At 35.8% G+C, this 19,187-nt stretch overlaps 1 protein-coding gene across 4 annotated transcripts in view; it reads left to right on the plus strand.

The window, feature by feature from the left end:
* DGLUCY (D-glutamate cyclase) overlaps positions 1-17,336 on the plus strand; it is a 47,989-nt gene extending 30,653 nt beyond the window's left edge. For 2 of the 4 annotated variants that reach the window (XM_074824947.1, XM_074824946.1), the window contains exons 7-13: positions 1,078-1,275; positions 3,326-3,586; positions 4,056-4,155; positions 5,940-6,088; positions 10,911-11,030; positions 12,128-12,279; positions 16,868-17,336. In XM_074824947.1, the coding sequence (XP_074681048.1) occupies positions 1,078-1,275; positions 3,326-3,586; positions 4,056-4,155; positions 5,940-6,088; positions 10,911-11,030; positions 12,128-12,279; positions 16,868-17,011 (1,124 nt within the window). In that variant the 3' untranslated portion in view covers positions 17,012-17,336. Of the gene's footprint in view, positions 1-1,077; positions 1,276-3,325; positions 3,587-4,055; positions 4,156-5,939; positions 6,089-8,800; positions 8,920-10,910; positions 11,031-12,127; positions 12,280-16,867 lie in introns of those variants that run through there. The other 2 variants (XR_012623328.1, XM_074824948.1) reach the window with 2 other exon arrangements.
* Positions 17,337-19,187: the final 1,851 nt, after the last annotated feature.

The raw sequence follows: 19,187 nt of genomic DNA on the forward strand, positions 1-19,187 counted from the left end.
CTTGTTTAAGTACACCAGTTGTGATTTTTCCAACGTCCTACCAATTTTGCCACATCAAATATAATCTAGATCAAGACTTCTGAAATTAGTATAAAGACAGCAAATATTTCAGCCTAGGTAACTACTATGCTGTCAGGTCTAAATAAGCTTACTGTTTGCCAGATGCTACTCTGATTCCCTTTGCTAAGGTTTACTGGTCACCTTTTGTCATTATTCCTTGTTAGTTTATAGGTCTTCTAGCTAGGTCAGCAAGACACTGTGCAGAGACACTAGTCCCCATTTTCTTAATCTAATAAAGGACTTCTAGCCAGCAGGCAGTAGTTGACATCATTTTGTCATATCACTATTACAAGGATATTCAAAGGAACAAGAAAGACGGTATAGCTTCCAGCAGCACTCTAGAACCTAGAAAATTAATTTCACAGAATCATCTAGGTTGGAAAAGACCTTGAAGATCATCCAGTCCAACCATTAACCTAACACTGACAGTTCCCAACTACACCATATCCCTAAGCACCATGTCAACCCGACTCTTAAACACCTCCAGGGATGGGGACTCCACCACTGCCCTGGGCAGCCCATTCCAACCCCTAACAACCCGTTCTGTAAAGAAATGCTTCCTAATATCCAATTTATCCTAATATCTAATTTATTCTTATGGAAACAATATCACCAACAAACTTAAGCATTAACTTGTTCTTGAAGAAACTTGTGCATTGACATATCAAACCCAATTTTCAGACTTGCCAGTTCCTCACAGACTTCGTTGGAGGGTACCAGTGTTCAGTTCCTAAGTAGCTTCAAGTTTATACCAAAGAGGAGATTGTAGAAAAACCTGATCTCAGCTACCCACATGAGCTTTTTAAAAGTGAAAACATTTTCAGATGTATATGCATACATTTATTTCTCAAAGCATATTAATTGCTGCAGTATAACTTAAAATATCACCTGTTTTTATGATGTGTGTCATCAGGCAGAAACTCTGTTGATAAAGAGCTTTTTGTGATTTCATCATTCTGATATTTCAATATATTGCAATAACAATGTGTTTAATTGTAGTTTTTTCACCCATTTTAGGAGCTCCATTAGCTTTTACTCATTCTCCTGGCTGCATGTTCGTTACTGACCTAAGGAATGACAATGTCACAGGCAGATCCTCAAGAGAAATCCCACAAGTCCACTGCATTTCTCAAGATCCTCTGCATTATAGTATTGTATCAGCAGAAGCAGCCCAAAAGATAAAGACTCTAGAGACCCTAATTGGAATAGATCCAGGTAAAAACAAAAACTCTCTTCCTTTAGTGGATTTGTTATAAGGTAGATATGACCTATCCTGCTTTTTTAGATATTGATAAAGTTCAAGAACACAGTAAGAATCTAAAGGCAATTTTAAGATTTAAAAGATTCTGTGTGGAATACAGTGAGTTAATATAACTAGGTCTTACATTTTTTGTTACTGTACTTAATATCAGAGTCTGGCCAAAACCATTCAACCTTATGGGTAATGGAATATCTGATCTTGACGACTGTATATTCTCAAAGTACACAGAAGCATTGATGTTTACAGCAGACTGGAGAGTCCACAAGGAATAAGAACAGTTACGAAATAAAACTGAAATTGGTATGTAAAGTACAGGGCATTTCAGCATGCTGGTAACAGCTGCACCAGTATTCACTGTTTAGTAAATAGCCTGTTTCTTTACTACTATTAATGTGCTCCTACCAGAAGATTCTAGTAGTTGAATGTGCATTTCAAACATCCTTCCCTGATGGGTGGAATTACATCAAACTCTGCTGACATATTCATCACTGAGGTGTGGTGTGATGGACCAGAGTGACCTGATCACCATGGAAGGTCGAGAGGTAGGGCTGCATGTGTGCACAAGGAAGGTGAGAGGGAAATAAAGGCAAACTGAGCAGTGCAACCATTCCTAAAATACACACTGAATGTCCCCTCTGTCTGCTGTAAATTCTGATCTGTTTCCCATAAATTTTCTGAAACCCTCTGTAGACAGTAGTGGAAAACAGCTTAACCCAGCTCTCCCAAGCTTAGGCTGTGTGCATATGTTTGAATCTGTTTATTTTTACTCACAAGGCCTCTCCTTTTCCCACTCTTTAGAGTTCAGCTTGGCACAATGCCATGCTCTGCAAAAATACAGGACCTAACTTAAGAATTAGCTCATTTTATTGCTAGAGGAGGGTGCAGTACTTTATCTTGGTTAATATACCCCAGTTCTCAGAGACTGTTACTTAAGTTTTGTTCAGAACTTTTTTCTGTGTCCACTATCTGTATTTTGCTTGTATGTTATTTAGGAGGAACAGAGGGAGAAACAACAAAGGGAACATCGAGGACAAAAAGAGGGAAGTGCGGGGTGGGGGCAAAGGTGAGAAAGATGAAGATGTGAGGACACTAGTGAGGACTTAACTCTTGCTATCAGCCCATGAATATTGGCACATCATGCTGGTATTTGTGGTTTTCAGGAGCGCTAGAAAATCGAAAGGACTGAGCTGTGAACTTGTGTTTCCAAGTGCCAAGAAAGGGAGAGGAGGTAGGAAGTGTTTGAACAATGAAAGACGCACAGATAACACAGTGTTGCCTCTGTAGGAACTGACCCATGAGAAGAGACATCTGTTAATATTCACCTATTTCTTAAGGTCAGATAACATGGTTCTCTACTACATGAAGTGTTACAAGATCTTTTAGCAGTCACCTGGATACGACTGAGTATATTAACTGAGTTTCTGAAGTCCCCTGGTAACTTAGAATGTCTCTGAAGCCTCACTTCTGTGGTTAATCATTTCATTAAGTGGAATTTATTTGGGAATTAGCTCTTCTCTAAGTCGATAGAATTAAACAGAGACAAAGGACCAGCTTACTCATCTGAAGCCTGCATCAAAACTTCTGTAAGACCTAGGATGCTTGAGTTACAATCTAGCTTCAGCAGATAGACATGGTCTAGCATGACTGTCACCACAGATCAGAGGAAATCAGAGGGCCAAAGGAAAGGAAACAATATGCAGTAAGTTCTCAGAAAAAGCCATTTACACTAATGCTAGGTGTAGTAATTTCCAAATTCCAGTTAACTGAAATTCTTAACCTGGAAGCACAGCCCATTATCTTCATTACTCATATCCTACACCTTCCTAGGTTTCCTGAGGAAATTACCCCAATTCCTGCCTTGACCAGAGGTTTTTCTTTCTCTTATTTTTTTTTTTTTTAAAACTCATTTAATGTCATTAAAGTATGCAGGTTCACCCACACAGAACCTTCAAAAGGAGAATGATATATTGAAGTGTACTGCTCTCTTTAAAAACACTTTTATAGGAGACCGGGGTATAATTCATCTACGCCGCCAGGACGAGCTGCTGAAGGCTTGCCTGTCCATCTCCCATGCTCGGTCGGTGCTGATAACAACTGGATTTCCTACCCACTTCACTTATGAGCCACCGGAAGAGAACGATGGGCCCCCAGGAGCCCTCGCTATTGCAGCTATATTGCAGGCCTTGGAGAAAGAGGTTGCCATAGTAACGGATCAGAGAGCCATGAATCTGAATAAAAAGATTATTGAAGAGGCTGTTCAACTAGGTAAGACACACGTTTCACAGTTTTTGTCTTGCCAATTTGAGCCAAGGTTTGCTTCAGTTAATCTCACTGTCACTTAGTACAGGATTTATATTTTTTCCAAGAGAATGAACCACAGTTCATCCTTTAAGCTCTGATCAGTGTTGCTACGATGACATTTTGTTAAACCTAGCTGACATCAAGTTAATGCTTACGTGTCTGGATACTGATTCTGGATTAGCTGTTTATGATGAATTCTGGATGTCTGTTCTTATTCCTGCAGACCTATTTTCTATCTCAAGGTTCCATTTACTAGCACTAACATCCAAATGAGTTTAACTTAAAGTAAGGATGTAGCGAGCTTATCAGAAACTGTGTAAAGACACAAAGTCCTTACTATTCTAACTGTTCTGCTTCTTTTTTTTTTTTTAAAGTTACTCAAACACACACACAAAAAAAGGTACATAGTATCTGAATTGTATTTTTCCTGTAGGAATCCTGAAGAGACCTATCCCTCTACTGAGCTATCAAAGGGAAAGTGCGGATTCAGCTTTAATGTTTTTGTGTGAGAATGGAAATCCTGGAAGACCTAGGTATGTGTATTTGTTTTTTGAGACTGGGTCACACCCCTACTGTGTAAAGTTATAATAAAAATAATGACCATGATCTAAGAAGATGTAATGGTTACAAGTAAATCCTTACGACTTGGAATGGACAGAACAAACTTTGAAGCCAAACATTGGTATTAAAGCACACATAGAGTACAGAATTCCATGTTATTCCACAGTTATGCATTCTGCAATCATGAATTTCTGGAATAGAAAAAAATAAATGATACTTCATATATCAGTAGCTCTTTTCCTTTGAAAAATTTCTAAAAGCTTTTCAGCTGTTACTCCATAGATACAGAGAGATATATATACACATGCACAATATATTATTATACCAGTTTTTCAATTAGTGAGAAAATCAGGAAGGGGAAGTATTATGTTGGAGTCAGTGAAAGAGCTAGGAAAAGAGTTGTGCAGTGTGTTCACTTTCTAGAGCTTTGGCTTGTCTGACAACTGGGGAATCTGATCTGATTTAGTAAAACATCATGTGTTTGTAATAGTGATCATCCAATCGTCTTTGGACAGCCAAAGCTGCCCAAAAATTATAGATGTATGCATGCACTTCTCAATAGTGATTTGAGCTCTTTGCATGTGCATTGTTGAGTATACAATGTTGGGCAAAAATTCAAATTTACACAAAGTGTGTGATTAGGCTTAATGCACTGGAGAATTTGCTAAGTAGTTATATGCACATTTCATTACTTAACAGACAACTTACATTTCCTTTAATTAGGCATACATTGCTCATTTTTATTGATCTTTCCATATAAAACATTTCAATGTAGTTGCCTTCAGTTTGTTCTCTTTAATAAAAAGATGTTTCACTCTGGTATTTGCTTCATCAGTTCCCATTTCTTACCACATGTTAGTATATGCTATAATTGTTATTGTGGTTGTAATAGTATGCCTGAAACTGTCTTAATTTTTTATGTATTGTTTTAAATATCTGGTTTATAGCTATGCATAACATAATTTCAGCCAGTTTCAATGGATCCCACAGTCCCAAAAAGCTAAAGTAAGTGTTTCTTTAAAGTAGACAAGTAACCTGCTTAAGGTCGCTGGAATCAATGTAGATACCCATCCACAAGAACATGAAGTAATTCTGCTGAATTAGTAACCTCTTGACAGTAAAATTGGAGAAACAAAAGCAAAATAATTCTAAGATACAGTGGCTGAAATGAGTACTAAAATTCTGCTTAAAATGTAGGACATCTGCAGTACATCTGTCTACTTTTATAACTAGCAAAATAGCCACAGACAAAGAAATAACCCCCAAAGTCGAAAGACCCAAACCAAAAAACTCCCTAACTGGAAACAAATGAACATTTGCCAAACCATGTACTTCAAGCAGAGACTGTATTTGCACTAACAAGGATTTAGATGATCATTAATTTGCCATGTTTTTGTTTTCCTTGAAAACACTTCTAAAGACTAAGGTCTGACAAGATATGTATTTTAAATATGAAACAGAGCAAGGCCAGATGGCTGACCCAAAGAGTTGCTGGTTAGAAGGATTTCAGGAACTTCACCATTTCTTAGTGGCAAATGTGGTTTGACAGAGTTGCACGAAAGGTATAAAGAAACTAGACTAAACTGTAGAAAACTACATTCAGAAATAACAAAACAGTATCCAAGTTTTACCTTGAATCCCAATGGTCAAAAATTAGAACCAAGCACAACAGGAGAAGCAGCCAACAGAAGACGTTGTTATATGAAAATCATAGCTTTGACTCTTCCACTCTGTTTTTTCACTTGTCTCTAACCAGATTTGATCACCTGATAGCAATAGAGCGTGCTGGGATGGCTGCTGATGGCAATTACTACAATGCCAGGAAAGTTAACATCAAACATCTCGTGGATCCCATAGATGAACTATTTTTAGCTGCACAAACCATTCCAGGAGTCACAGCAACAGGTACGTGTGAGTTTGTGTTATACTCTCAGAAGCAAGAGAAGAACAAAACAGGAACTACTGGAAGTGAAGGGAAGGGGAGCAGGAGGCAGGTGCTGAATAACTGCTTGAGAGCTGCAGCTGTTTGTTGTGATTGAATTTAAAGAGACCGTTGCTGGAGAAAAATGACAAGTTTCTATTGAAGGGTTCTCACAGCTGAAAAAAAAATGGAGAAGTTGATTTCAAAGTTCTTTAAGGACAAAAAAGCAAGCCCAGATCTGTGTCTTACTTATACATCAATGCACGTACATACACTTCTACAAGTGTAGTTTTTGACACTGACTGTATTCGGTATTTTATGTGTGAAAAGCAGCATAGAAAGCAAATGACTATTGAATGGAAACATTACATATTAAAATATTATAGTTATTTTTATGTTTGTTACACCTTTATTAAAACAGCAATCTGGATAGAATCTTAGTTTATATTGTCTTTTAGCAATACATTCTCTTAAGCAGGGATTGCATATTTGCACCTACTATAATAGTGCCTTCTCTAATAAAATAAACTGTAGTAATCTTTAAAGGAGGACATTGTCCTTCCTGCCTAAACTACATTAGCGTTGACTAATACATCTAATAAGATGCTTTTGTCAACATGGTGCTCCTCTCTTTTGTCAATAGACCTTTTTTTCCTGAAAACTTACTTGTGTCTGGTTTTGAAAAAATATGCCATAGATCAAGGTTTGTATATGAAGCACTGTACAACATCCTTGTACAATCAGATGCTTCCTGCTACAGTGTGACCCAAAACAGTTGGGAGATAAATAATCTATATAAATATTAGAAACAAAATAAGAAATAAGTGTCACAAGATTAGAAATAAGTACCCATGCCAGGCTGATCTCAGTGACATCACAACATGTCTTCTGATCTGGCTTTTTTTCTTCTTGTAGTGCTGTGGACTCACTCCTAAGTATTACCAAAAGCACAGGAACATTGACTTCTCAGTACTGATGTTTTTCAAATGTTTCCACAGAATTTGGAGCTCCTGCAGGGATAATGCGTAGTCTGATTTCACTGCATTAGAATAATTTAAAAGCTGTATAGGAGAAGAGATCACTGGTATTTTTGTATTATCTTAAAACTTGCAATACATTTTATTTAGATTTAATTCAAATTTTTTCCTATTCCTAAGGAGTAACTTTCAAAAAGAAGCACTCTAGATGGCACTCTGTTGGAAATCTCAGCAGAGAAGCCCAAGATTGACTGAATAAGGATAGAAAAAACTCTCTTTCATAAAGATATTTAGCAAAATGACTCAGAGCTTTGTTTGCTGCAGTTAACTTCAATTCTTGTCCCTGATTTTAGACCGTTGATACAAAGACTTGGTCTCTCTAGCTACTTACGTAACATCACATCCTGATTCCTTTAATAAAAATACCCTAATCTCTTAAAATATCTCCCAGAGCAGCTCATAGTATATTACTGATTTGGCAGAGTTCAGTGTTCTGCAAGGTGGAAATTTGAATATGTTCAGCAGAATTTAGTTTGTTTTAAACATTCTCTAAATATTCAAATATACTATGAAATGTCATTAATTAAAGATACCACGAGCTTGTGAATAAAAAGAAAAGAAACAGTTATCCAGATTCACTGTGTCCCATTGCTGTGAATTTTCTCTAGAGAAGACTGTGTAGAAAATGATGTAGAAAACGACTTAACAACTCATAGGCTTCAAAAGATAATGAAGGTATCTGCTCTGATCTCCCATGGAATTTGTGTACATGGATATTCTGTACTGGAGGACTAATTGAGTACCTATAGAAAAACAGTAATTGTTTCTTACACTGTCTGTCACCTAGTTAACATTTCTTATTTTGCTTATCACACTAACTTTTTATGTCTGTTTTTTAATTTGGTTACAATTTCTTGGGATGGCTGTTGGTTTTTTCAATGTATTTCTGTAAAGCCTAGCTTAACAGGGCTCAAATCTGGGCTGTGGCCTTTGCATCTTGTCTCTCATTACTGATGATAATGTATTGCTACTGATTATGATAAATTTTTCTGGTGGGGCTATCTTGCCTTTCTTCATGGTCAGTAGGAATTTGGAGGCATATGTCTAGTTCCAAAATAAAATGTGAATATTGTACAGCATTAGGGCAGAGTACTCAGATAACTTTATAGACTAGAAAAGGATGCTAGAAAGATCAAGTTTTCAGCCTTACAGAAGTCTTTATATAGTGTGCTCAGTGGTGAGAAGTACTGTGTTAGTAGGTGGAGAGGGGAAATGTTAGAACATTTGTTACATGCTGATTAATTGCTGTCAAGTTTTGCATTTAAAACAAGATCCGTGTTTAAAAAAAATCTGATCTAGGAGTCTGACTACAGACAAATCATGAACAATGCCTACAATTGTATGGGTACCAATATCATAAAAAGTAATGGAATAAGCATCAACCTTCAGGAATATACAAAATAAGACATGAAAGACTGAGGTTGGAAGGGCTCATTTTCTACAGAAGACTGAAATAAAAGATTGAGAGGTGTTACTGAAACCACATGCTATTTTTTTCAGCTGTCATACAATTGACATAGCTATATGCTATTTATATAGAAGCTAATGAAAAGCTTTCCAAAGTATTGCATGAAAAAATGTGGTCACACATGTTTCTCTTTCATACAAATGATTTTTAGCATGGAAGACTGACGTTTTCTGCATTTTTCATGAATGTAGTTTCAGAAACCAATGTAATCAGTGAAAAATTGTGTGGAAGATCTGACAGAACTATTTTTCCTCTGCCTGGAAAGCACTCAGGCCTTTAGGAGAAGAGGATTCATCTTGTCTATTTTCAGACATCTATATTTGAAACGTCTGCTTTGGGGTGAGATGAACTGAATGTTTGAAGGGTCTGTTTCTCTCTGCTGCCGTTAAAAGAAGTCTAGCTGACTGGCTCACGTTTAGATGGCTGCCTTTTGTCACTCTGGAAATCTACAGTAAAATGTAGTCCTCTGCTGACATGTAGAGGAAGAAGAAAAGAGATGGTACAGGAAAATTTTCAGTGTGGTCTTCTTTTCCTCCCAGTGTAATGCTAATGGGATTCATCCACAGCAGTAGATCTACTAACTGCATAACCAACTTGGTGACAGGACTTCCAGGAAGAGAAGAAGTGCAAAGCAAAGCTGATACAAAAAAACCCTGAGCAACAGATTAGTATCTTTCAGTTAAAGAAACTGTTGATGATTTTCAAAGGACAAGAATTCATTTTAGCCTTTTTAAAGAATTTTAAGAGCAAAATTTTGGATTTTGAAAATCAAAACGTTGTGTGGATTCTTACAAAAGAGTAGCTACCATATTTATATATGGTGATAGAGGCACTGTGATTATGTCATTACCTATTTGAAAAGTACTACCAACAAACAGATTTTAGAAAGCACCATTAAATCCCAACACTGAAATAAATGTGGACAGATTGTTAAAACAGATAAGAAAAAAAATTACCTGTTCCATGGCAAATGCTTTTATGTAAGTTGTGTGTCACTTAGTTATGTTCTCCTTGACTATATAGACTTGAGTTAAATAAAACATTGCTGCTGAGAAATAACTTTCAGTTTCACTTAGAGAAGAAATTTGTTACAGACTTATGTGAGATATTTATGCAGTTACTGAAAGTGTTAAATTTATCGATTTTCAGGGCTTGAAGTGTAAATTATAAATACTGTAATTCTCTCCTGTAACTCATGCTATGCATTAGAGCAGCCACATTTCAAATTCAAATACAATACATTGCAGTGAGGACTTGGACCTTTTCAGTGTCCTGTTTCACAGACATTAACTAGGATTTTTCTATGAAATCTTCAAACTTGAGAAGATGCCATTTAGACTAGCAGGTGAAAAGGAAATGTTAATTTCCATTTAAATAGATGGACTTTTTTGTGTGTTTTTATTTTTATACTATCCAGCTTTCACATAAGCTGCTAGTTTATGTGTTATCCTCGCCTCCAGATCTTTGAATGGCATCTAATGATTTTATGTCTCAAACATAGGGTTGCCTAGAATTTTTCTGAAATTACATAGGTTCCATTGATTTTACTGAAATCACTGAGACACATAGTGTTTCTACCTGACCAACAAAAATCAAGGCCCCACACCTTGAATATATGAACACTTTAAAAAAAAAAAGCTAGCTATTTTTTTTCATAACTTACTAGAAAAAATGAAAACAGTAATAGCACAGAGGTCAGTTCTTTATACATTGTAGCACAATGATAGTGATCTGTGTAAAACAGATTGCCAGTGCAGTAAGTCCTACTTCCACCAAAGTCCTTACATATATTTTTGCTTATCTATCTGCAATAATTGCTATTTTTAATCTCTTTTTTTAATTCAAGATTTTAACATACCAGAGTTTTCTATGCTTGCTTTATATAGAATTGTAGGCTAATTTCTCAGGTTTATTTTGGATTTGTTTTCTATCTTCTTTCTCTATTTGTACTAATGTACTTATGATAATGCATTATATAGAACACTCATTTAATGCCTTCCATAAGCAAGTTTCCTATCTTAATTCTGTCTGCAATTCATGAGCACTTGATAATTTTCTTATGCCTGCCCCAGTACAGCATATATTGCTTATATACACTTACAGGTTAGCATGTGATAGGTGATGCTTTCAGCTATTTCATTCAGAGTCTTCTGTTTTTAGACACTTGTGATTAAAGAGGATAAATCATCTTGTATGGAGCTATGAACTGTCAGCAACTCTGGGGAAGACCCTGGATGCTTTCTAAATGGATTGTTAGATGCTGGATTCATACTCATTTGGTCTTTTTCTCTTTTAATAAAGGTGTTGGAGATGGAGGAAACGAATTAGGAATGGGCAAAGTAAAAGATGCTGTAAAGAAGCACATAAAAAATGGAGATGTTATAGCTTGTGATGTTGAAGCTGATTTTACTATTGTAGCTGGTAAGGGATTTTTTGGGGGGTGGGACAGTTGTTGATGTTTGAGAATAGAATTGACAAGATCACATCTGTCTTTCCAACTAATTTTTATTGGCCTTTTCTTTCTAAGACCAAGTCATCATTAGCAAACAAATCTGCCTCTGTATTATGTCCATTTTCTGAATAGTTAAGCAACTATGGTTCCAGCAGGAATGACTGGAAATCAAGGATGTTCCATGAAGAAAGTGCATTTAATTGGAAATAGTTGGGCAAATCCTGAATATTCTTGAAAAATCACACCTTAAATAAAATAACAAGGAAGACTGCAGAAGGGATCTGTGTGGGAATTAAAATGTCTATACACATATGAATTTTCAGCATAATTGATGAGCTTCTGTGGGTGTGACCCTGTCAGGGTCATCAGTCTTATTGCTCTTACATGAAGAGATGGTAAGTCCTTTCAACAGCCACTTGAGGACAGATGTACATTCATAATGGACAACAAAAGCTGAATGCTATGGTTTAAATTCTGTTTGACCCTAATATCTTAACCAGCACAAAAATAAAATTTGCAGTGGAAGAGATGCATTCAGCAATGACCAATTTATGAAGTGAATGGTCCATATTGTACTTAGGCACAGGTTTCTAGGTTTCTAACCTAGGTATCTAACACTCTCAGTAGTAAACCAGCAATTTTCCTGGTTTAGGATACTTTATCAAAATCTTCTACCTCTGCATGGTTAAAAGCAAAAGTCACCAGGCTATAACACAGCTCCTCACAGTTCATGGACTTCACATTAAGCCAAGGACAGCTGTGTTCTAGACCATGACCATTTGAGTTTTTGCTTTGTTGGAAAGACAAACCACAAACTAAGATGGAAACTTGCAGAAACGCAATCTAAAATACTACTGAAAACATCTTAATATGTTAAGCAATAGTGTATTTCTGAAATAAATGTTCCAAATTCATGTCAATATTTAATTCAAATCTACATTCCATTTCACCATTGCTACATGAAACTCAGTTGTATGTGCCTAATGACTTACGCAGGTTAGGTATCTTTGCAATAGCTATTGTTGGGTTTTTTACAGTTTGGTTTCATAGTGACAGTGTTTTGCAGGGGTCTCCAACTGGGGAGGCTATGCCATTGCATGTGCTCTGTATATTCTCAGCACCTGTGAAATACATGACCGCTACCTGAGGAAAGCTGTTGGGTTTCCACGGTTATCGAAGAAGACAGTCTGGCTATCAGCACTTCCATCGGTTACCAAGGTAATTTCTTAGCGCCAAGGAGTTGTGACTTGCTCGTGACGTGTAGATGGAATCGGCTACCAGCCACTAAATCCTGTCTGGTCCAGTTCAATAGCTTACTTCCACATGGTGTTTTGGTGACTTTTGGGTATCCCTGGTGAACAAGCAGCTACACTATACTTAGAATATTCTGCAAAGAATTCAAGACAGATTGAAGATAAAAATCCTCAAAAATGAATGTATTTGTGTGCTGTGACTTAAAGCACAAGACAGTGTTATAGTTGTATGGGCAGTTCCAGAAATCCTTGTATTGTGAAACAGTGATTAAAATTCCCTGTTCACTTCCTTAGCATCATTCATGATTTTATAAATCTCTGTTGTAGCCTCCTTTAGATGTCTCTCTTCCAAAATCAAAAGTAACAATTCTAATACAGAAACACTCCACACTTCTGATCTTTGCACCTTACTTCTGAATTTTCCACCCTTCTAGTTATGTTAGAAACTTTCTATAATTAGTTTTGAATGTTTGTAAATTAAAGTTGGAGAAAGACTTGAAGATGAATATTTTGTTTTGACTAATGCAGCTCTGAACAGTGTGATATTCTGGGAACGCAAAGGTTTCAGATTGAGAAAAAGTAAAATAACTGAGAGGGGTGAGAAATGACTGTGATCTGTGCTTATCCTGCTAAGCACGCGGCTCTATTTTTAACTTGGTGGTGTTTAAAAAAAAATAAAATATATATACTCAATGATCAAGTAAGGTTTGTTCCACCACATTTGTAATAACTTAGAAAGTTCAAACTTCAGTTTTATTGGCAGAGTACCTCTATAGAGACTTGGACAAAACCAGTAAGTTTGTGACCTCCAAGAATGCTAAGCAAAATGTAATCTGTCTACCATAGATATCACCCACAACAGTGGAGCATTCCTCCTGAGATGACAGTACATTCTGCACAAAATTCCAACAAAGCACTTAAGTATTTTAGAGTAGGTCTTACTTTTTTTTTTTTTTAATTCTTACTGTTTTCATTTTTCATCTAAAGGTCATAAAGCTGAAGCTGATCCCAATGTTTAGCATAGCCATATAGACGCTTATCCTTTGACTTAACAAAGCGTATAGGAGCTTTCAGTGCAATCTTTTCCAAAAATAGATTAATTACTTCTCACTTTTCCATGTTTTTTTCCAGTTACATCTACTAGTTTTGTGCTTTAAATTAATGTATGCTAAAAACTACTATGATCAAAATTCCTGGTAATGAGATACTGTAATTAAATGTGATAATGTGTACAGGAAATCCTTCTTGTTTTTATTTTACTAAGCTATACAGCTGGGAATATTGATAATGATCCAATAATGGGCTATTGAGAGTGCAATGGTAAAATCTATTGAGATAAAATTAATGGAAACAGTTTTGTGGAGGAAAGAAAATTACAGAATGTCTGACAAGAGAATATGATATCTTTAATTATAAATCACACAACAGTAAACAGTGCAGAAGATTGAACACATTAGTGTTCACATACTCCATTAGTATAAAACAAAATTCAGACCATTTATGTTTATATGGCTACTTTCTGCCCAATCCAGCTTCTTTTAATGCTATAATAATTACCTTAGCAAATTAAAGAGCACCACCACACATACTTGCCTCAGTGTTCATATTTGTAATTGGAAAAACATCTGAAGAAGTGCCTAAGCACCAAACAGCTTTCTTATAACATGTTTTATTTTTTCTTCCAAAAATGGCTTTCCTTCCATGAAAGCTATAGATCATAATTACTAAATGAAGACTTCCCCTGAAACACAAAGGTTATTTCTCTGGAGCCTTGTGTTCAAGCACTGCCAGGATTGCACTGCAACAAACCTCAGAACTGTGGAGCTCTCCATTCCCACTGAACAGAATGCTGAGGTTGTCCTAAGTGCATGGATTAGTCTTTACATATATTTTAATAAGAGATACTTGAAAACCTTGTTGAGAACTTGATGAGCAAGAAACAATTTGATCTAAACAATCTTTACTTACCTTGCATTTGTGGAGTTGAATCATAATTATGTTGGTTAATACAATATTGGTTTGATTTTTCAGACGTTCATAGTACTTTTATACTGAAGTGACAATAGGGAAATATACTAATTCATACATATCCAAACGCAGCTAATGCTAAACATCCTACAGACAACTCTGCATTTCCTTGCATCTCATGACCAGGTTAACATATCAGGCAGTTGTTCTTTTACTGAACTCTCTATTAACAGCAAGAAATGAACCATATAGTATTTATTTTGAAATTATGACCTATAAGAATATTAATTTCTTTATAAATGAGCAATATATAAAGATGTGACATTTCTTTTAGTATTCTTTATTAGCTTTGTAATTCATAGGGGAGTTTATTTTCTTGAATAAAGTGCAAATTAACAAGTTCTTTGTCTATTAATTTGATTATTTTTCTGGTTACCCCACTCCCAACGTAATTATTTACTAAAGAGAGAACTGTGAGCAAATTGCAGCACTTTACAGCTAAGGAAGCATACTGTACAGTGTGTATGTTCCTTACAAATGGAAACAATAGCATTTGATGATAGAATACAGTTAATCAGGCATAGTTATATAGTATTAAGCAAGCAAACCTTTTTTCCCCATGCAGATCAGAGCTCTAACATGTAAATATGTAGGAGAAACAATTCAAATTAGAAATTACTTTTTGCATATCCAATTCAGGTGTTTCTTCTGTGACATGAGAGATCTAATTTGCCACTTTGTATATAGATACGCAGTGCTAAGAAAAACCTCTCATGCAGAAAGATCAGGTGCTTATATTTCAATTCATATATATGATCATTCATATGATATAAACCAATGTATATTTATAATTTTATAAATTACGAAGTAGCACTTTTTATCCCACCAATGTATCCAGATAATTTCCTTAAATAGCTGTATCACTGCTGTATTGTTACATGATGTCAAGACTGACACCATGTAATTATGCATGTTTTTTCTTTAATAGAAAACCAGTGCCTCATTTAACTTTGTTGCAGCTAAGAACTAAGATGCATTACCAGGAAATAGAAGACAAATCTTTATAAAGTGCATTCAGAAAGCAGATTATCAAAATATACTAAATTCTCTGCTAACTGATCATGCAGTGTGTACTTTCATTCTTTCAGAAATGTTTATATTTTGACCACATACTGTTTTATGTAAAATACAACTGTATTGTGTCTAAATTCAGATCTAAAGCTATTATATTCCTTATGGTTTAGAAGTCTTCCTAGAAGACTTCATTTAATAAGAGAATATTAGATATTTTAACTTTATAATGTTTTCATCATTAATTTGTGTCCAGGAGATAAAAGATTTTGCTAGAGGTTATTGTATGGGAATATCAAACAAGAAGTATTTAAACCTATAGAACTGTTTGTCAAGGACATTGGTAGGGCTGTTTCAGTAGTGATTTTTGTCAAAGCAGGGTCTCACACAAATGGAAAGAGAACAGTAGACCAGAAACCAGAACAGGCATTCCTAGCAAAGAAAGAGAAGAAAAGATAGGTATTTGATGATTTCAAGTCTTATGTAAATTACCATGGGGTTGGGGCAGGGGGAAGCTAAGATGAGACTCAGCTTTTTATTTTTCTTAGATTTTTATTAACAGAATTAGTGAAATAAATTCTTTTTATAGTAAATGCTAAGACAGTAGAAAGAGTTTTGCTGTGTACGATTCATGTGAAATGAAAAGCAAAGCAGTTTATGCGAGACATACGTCCATTTGAAACGAGGTCTTCTAATTTCACTGTTCATAGAACTAGTGTTTTTTCAGAGCTGATTTTATCCCCTCTTTTCATCTCGCAATGCTAACTGGCCCATAGCTCACAACTGAGGATTTTGTTCCCTCTGTGTACTTTAACAGCTCAACTTGGAACATCTTTGTTATCTGCTTACATTACCATTAAGCAAGAAAATAAGTGTTATGAACGTAAGATTGAGTTGCAGTTCTAAACAAAGTATGTGCTATTTCAGAGAATCCCAAGGAAGCACAATTTTAGGGTTTTCTTTTTTCCCCATCCCTTTCCTAAGCAACCAGAATTCTCATAAAATCAATATGAAAAGAGGACAGAGAGCAAAAGGCATGCAGAGATCACGGAAGATGCAGGAAAGGAAAGTGATTGTACACCCTGTTCAAGTACTGTCTGTAACCTTTTTTCCTGATGTATCCTCTTTCCCTTCTGTTCTTTTTCTTTAAATATGCATCTGCAGGCAGCTGCTATGCTGGGGAAATGAGAGGTAGTTTTTGAGATACTTTGGGTGGAGGTTCCTCTGATTCTGATTTGTGCAACATAGGAACTTGAAACCAGGTAAAAAAGGATTCATGTTTCTGAATTGACACTAATGTGCTGTTTGAGGGAGTGTGGAGAACAATAAATATCACTCAGTAATTAAACAACAGTCAAGAATATATAAGCCGTTTGACACTTCCTAAATTCCAGATGCTACACATATTCTTTGTCAAAATAGATATGGCCAGTCTCCCCTATAATTAAAGACCTTGATGAATGCTCTTGTCTGATTCAGGATTTTAATTATATTTTATTTCTTTGGTCTTTAAGGAAGAAAAGCTTCTGAAAACACTCGTGCGGTATGGGGTCCGCAGTGGAAAAACTGCCAGTCTGGAAATGGAGGTGGATGGGCTGCCCTTCTACAACACCCATTCGCTTATGATTGAAAAGCTGCTGCAAGAAATGCAGCAGTGACTGCCCCTAATGATTGCTATATCAAGAGTTGCTCCCATGTTATTTCCTTATTCCCTAGGATCTCACAAGGTATAAAAGATCAGAAAAAGATCTTTTCACCTTTTTCATACTTTTCATACTTTGGCTGCGCACAACCTTTCATTGTTATCCTTACAACATCTCTGTGAAGTGAGAAGGGAATATCATCATGATGATCTGGTCTACCTTACTTTTCTGTAATTTTATAATGGATAATGGATTGATATTATGTATAATGATATTATATACTAAGAGGTGATCTGGCTTTTACAAAGAAAGCATGTCATTAAAATGAAATATTATTGCATTGCTGTTCCTGTTTTACTAACCTCATAACTGCAACAGGAAGTAACTCTTGTAGCAACTTGGATTTAAAAATACCTTGTGGTGGGGAAAACAGCTGCAGTGGAGAGGGGAGGTTCAAAACAAAAAACCCCAGTAAGTGTTACAGTAGTGAAAATTGTTAAACACAGCTCCCTTGAACGCTTCTCTAACACTGTCTTCTTGTGGTGGTGGATAGTTTGTGGAAGTGTGAGGAAATAAGGGGAGAGTTTTAACTGAGCTCTTAACTAGTTAGCTTTAACTAATAAAAATAAGGGCAATGTTGCAGACCTTCCCTGTAAAGGGTAGGCTCTACCATTTGCCTCCTTCATATTCCTGGTTTGCCATTTATATGTTTTGTCCCTTTCTGTAATACAAAAGGGTAGTACAGAAAGGTTGTAGGCATTTCAGGGCATCCTGTTGTTAAGAACAAATGAATGAAATACATAAATAGTGATTAAAAATTAATGCTTAGAAATTAAAGCATGATTAGAAATTTTAAAACGTTTGCATTCAGTATGAAATAAAATTATGTAAATGAACATTTAGATGAATTCCAGTTACAGAAATTCAGCTCCTGACGAGACTAAGTGAAGCAAAATTAAATAATATCTCAAAGGCCTACTAATGTTGAATCAGTACACGACAAATTGTTGTGAATTGTGCCTCACTTCTGTCATTTAAAGCTGTGATTTTACTTTAACTCCAGATGAGTGTCAGAGCTTAAGTTCTGCTAGTTGTCAGCCTTAGCAGCAGAGAGGACAGGGTAAATTTTCCACTGCACCTCTCAGGCACCGATGCTTTAGCTGTCATAAAATGATTATAATGGTACAAAAGGCAAGCATCAAACCATTGTGCTTTAACAGGATGAAAATGACAGTTGTGTTTAGCCACTGCTAAGGACAGTGGACTTTCAGCAGCCAGAAACACCTTCTATATTCTTTCTGGCAGGTGAGTTTGATTTTCCTTCTCTTATGTAAGACAAATAACACATAACTTTTTGAGAATGAGAAAAATCAGTTCATACTACAAATACCAGCATACTTTGAACATTAATCTTCTGAAGTCCTTGAGGATACACAGCCTTAAACCAGTCGAAAAAGACTTAAACCAGTTGAACACATGTGAGAGAAAGAAATCTTAATGCCAGACTTGCTGCTAGACATTCAGATTCACCAAAGCTCCCAACATTTATTTTATGGATCAGACATTTCTTTAGATTCATTTTATTTAAAGCCTTCTTAAAGGATGTTGCAGTAAAACTATCTTTGAAATTTCACAATTAGAAAATAGCTCCTTTAGAAGTCTCCAAACTCTCCAAACTGTAACTATTCAGTAAAATATTTCATACAAATGCTTAAGATTTTTGTCAAAGCCAGTAACCTTGCAGGATGACACGTGTTCACTGCTGCACAGAACCCACAAAATTAAATTGGCATAATTTAAAAATGTCTATTTGGGAAAAGAGGAAGCTGATTTCCTTCTCTGTGTGCTACGTGCTCAGTAGCTTACTGACTTATTACACTAACAGGTGCAATGTATAGTATTCTTTCCAAACACTAACTTTTGTCAAAAAGACCTCATTTAGTAAGCTTTTGCTCTTTTTTCCCCCAAAATACAAGTTTTAACAGTCAGATTTCATTAAGAAATATAAAATGTAATAATTTATTTGTCTTTTTCTCTAATGTGTGTTTTCAAAATCTCTTCTCGTGTGCAGTCCCAAGCACTGTATTTAATCCAGTAGCAGCGTGTAGCATATCTCTAGCAACCATAGTGGAACCCAATTGACTATGAGATGGAAAGAAAAGCTCCAAGTGAGAGTTACCTTCCCCCCACA

The sequence above is a fragment of the Strix aluco genome, chromosome 4 (assembly GCF_031877795.1).
Source record: "Strix aluco isolate bStrAlu1 chromosome 4, bStrAlu1.hap1, whole genome shotgun sequence".
In the NCBI taxonomy this organism is placed as follows: Eukaryota; Metazoa; Chordata; class Aves; order Strigiformes; family Strigidae; genus Strix; species Strix aluco.